This window comes from Netta rufina, assembly GCF_964035555.1.
Source record: "Netta rufina genome assembly, chromosome: Z".
Taxonomy (NCBI): domain Eukaryota; kingdom Metazoa; phylum Chordata; class Aves; order Anseriformes; family Anatidae; genus Netta; species Netta rufina.
The window spans coordinates 36,442,815-36,445,272 of NC_140126.1; the positions used below are offsets into that span (position 1 = coordinate 36,442,815).

A 2,458-nucleotide genomic window follows, 5' to 3' on the forward strand; every position below is an offset into this window, starting at 1 on the left:
CCGAGGCGAGCGCACCCCGCGGGGCGAGGGCGCCCGGGGGCTCCGTGCGCCCATCCCGCGGGGGAGTCGCGGTCGCGCGTGGTCCGTGCTGGCGGCGCCCACGATGTAGGGGCGGCGGCGGGGCAGGGCACGGCCGTCCCCAGCATCCCGAGCCCGGAGAGCGGCGCGGCCGGGGCGTGCGGCCGCGGGAGAGCCGCGGCGGGGCGGCGATGCCCAGGCCGGGGAAGAGCTCGTACAGCGACCAGAAGCCGCCCTACTCCTACATCTCCCTGACGGCCATGGCCATCCAGCACTCGGCCGAGAAGATGCTGCCCCTGAGCGACATCTACAAGTTCATCATGGAGCGCTTCCCTTACTACCGCGAGCACACGCAGCGCTGGCAGAACTCCCTCCGACACAACCTCTCCTTCAACGACTGCTTCATCAAGATCCCCCGCCGCCCCGACCAGCCGGGCAAGGGCAGCTTCTGGGCGCTGCACCCCGACTGCGGGGACATGTTCGAGAACGGCAGCTTCCTGCGGCGCCGCAAGCGCTTCAAGGTCCTGCGGCCCGAGCATCACCTGCCCGGCGGCGGCGGCGGCGGCGGCCCGGGCGGCGGGGCGGCCGGCGGGGGTCCCGGCAAGCCCCCCGCGCCCGCCCCGCACATGGTGCACTACTTCCACCCGCACCCGCCGCCGCCGCCGCCGCCGCCCCCGGGCAAGGTGCCGGGGCTGGCGGGCTCCGAGGCGGCCGTGGCCGCCGCCGCCGCCGCCGCCGCCGTGGGGAGGCTGCCGCAGTTCTCGCCCTACGGCAGCGGGCAGCCGTCGGGCTTCAAGCACCCCTTCGCCATCGAGAACATCATCGGCAGAGATTACAAGGGCGTGCTGCAGGCCGGCGGGCTGCCGCTGGCCTCGGTGATGCACCACCTGGGCTACCCGGTGCCCAGCCAGCTCAGCAGCGTGGTCAGCTCCATGTGGCCCCACGTCGGGGTGATGGACCCGGTGGCCGGCGTGCCCGTGTCCCCCGACTACGGACCCTTCGGGGTGCCCGTGAAGGCGCTCTGCCACCCGCCGGCGCAGACCATGCCCGCCGTCCCGGTGCCCATCAAGCCGGCCCCAGCCGTGCCCGCCGCCTCGGCCATCCCCGCCCTGACGGTCGCCGCCTCGCAGATCTGCCCCGCCGCCTCCCCGGCCTCGGCTGCGCTCCTGGAGCAGGCGGCGAGCGGCGCCCCCGAGGGCAAGGGCTCCCTGCACTCCGTCCTGGTGCACTCCTAAAGGGCCGGGGGCCGGGGCCGCGGAGGCCCCCGGGCTCCCAGGGGAGGGGGCACGCGTGCGGCACGGAGACCCGCTCCGTCTGGTGACCGTGCCCCTGCCTGTGTTTGTGTTGTGTACAATCAGATTGTGTGAGAGCCAGGTCGCAGGTAAGAGCTTTTATCGTCGTTACGTACCCTCAGTGGCGGAGAGGTGATGTGAAAAGCCACTGCCGGGGGCTGGAAGGGGCCGGAGGGAGGCTGCCCGTCACCCCGACAGCCTGGGGCTGGGGGCGGCCGGGCACTGGGGCTCCCCTCGAAGCCCCCCCCGGGGTCCCGCCAGGCTCGGGGCGCGGCGGCAGAGGGGCTACAGCCACAGGGGCAAAACCTGCGCTGAGCTCTGCTCTTCCCCCTCCCCCGAGCATCCATCCTCTGCTCCGCGGACCTGGGGAGCTCGCTCCGAAGGAGGCGGCCGAAGCCGAGGTAACAACTCGGACCCCGGCGAGCTGCGGGGCCTCGGGAAGCGTGATGCTCGCGAATTAAAGAGTAGGCTTTAAATAGCTCGATTAATTAGTGGGAATTTAAATGACAACGGCGCTGACGTCGAAGGGCTCCTTTAACTAACGATTACTCGTCCTTCCCCCTCACACTTTTACGCTGCGTCTCAGTGAGGGTAATACCTTAGGAGGGACCGAAGTATGACCTGGTCTCTCAGGCTGTGAGTGTCCGAATTCCCTCGATTCTCCTTAAAATGAAACCAGCCCTGCCATTTGTAGATTGTGCTTATCACATCGCCTTTTACCGCTCACAGATATCGCTATTTTGTATGTGTCGCTTGGCGTTTCTTCCACGTAAGTGTGAACACTAAAACCTGTTGGGTGGGAAAAAGAAAAAAAAAAAAAAAGAGAGAGAGAAGAAAAAAATTTTTTAAATCTTCGGGAAAAGCACTTTACTGAAAACAACCTTCCAGCAGACGAGAGGTCTGCGTAAAGCAGAGGGATCAGAAGTCAGAGAGCGATGCTCTGGCTGACGAGTCCCGGCTGGCTTGTGAGAGATTGCTGCCGTACCCTGTCTGCCCTGCTGTACACCAATGATCATTAAAACCCATCTATTCATTTGCTTCTGCTGGTGCTGCTGTTTAAAACACTCGCCTTTTACACAGGTTCAGAAACGCGTGCTCGCACCGTAGGTTCCTCTCCCCCCCAAGACAGACTGAAGCGCCCAAAACTT

General features: G+C 66.0%; 1 protein-coding gene across 1 annotated transcript; it reads left to right on the forward strand.

The window, feature by feature from the left end:
* Positions 1 to 209: 209 nt before the first annotated feature.
* On the forward strand, positions 210 to 1,253 carry FOXB2 (forkhead box B2; the record flags this gene model as incomplete). The annotated part of the gene is made up of 1 exon (XM_084305750.1): positions 210 to 1,253. The coding sequence occupies one exon, from the start codon at positions 210 to 212 to the stop codon at positions 1,251 to 1,253; it is 1,044 nt and encodes a 347-aa protein (XP_084161876.1).
* Between the last annotated feature and the right edge of the window lie 1,205 nt (positions 1,254 to 2,458).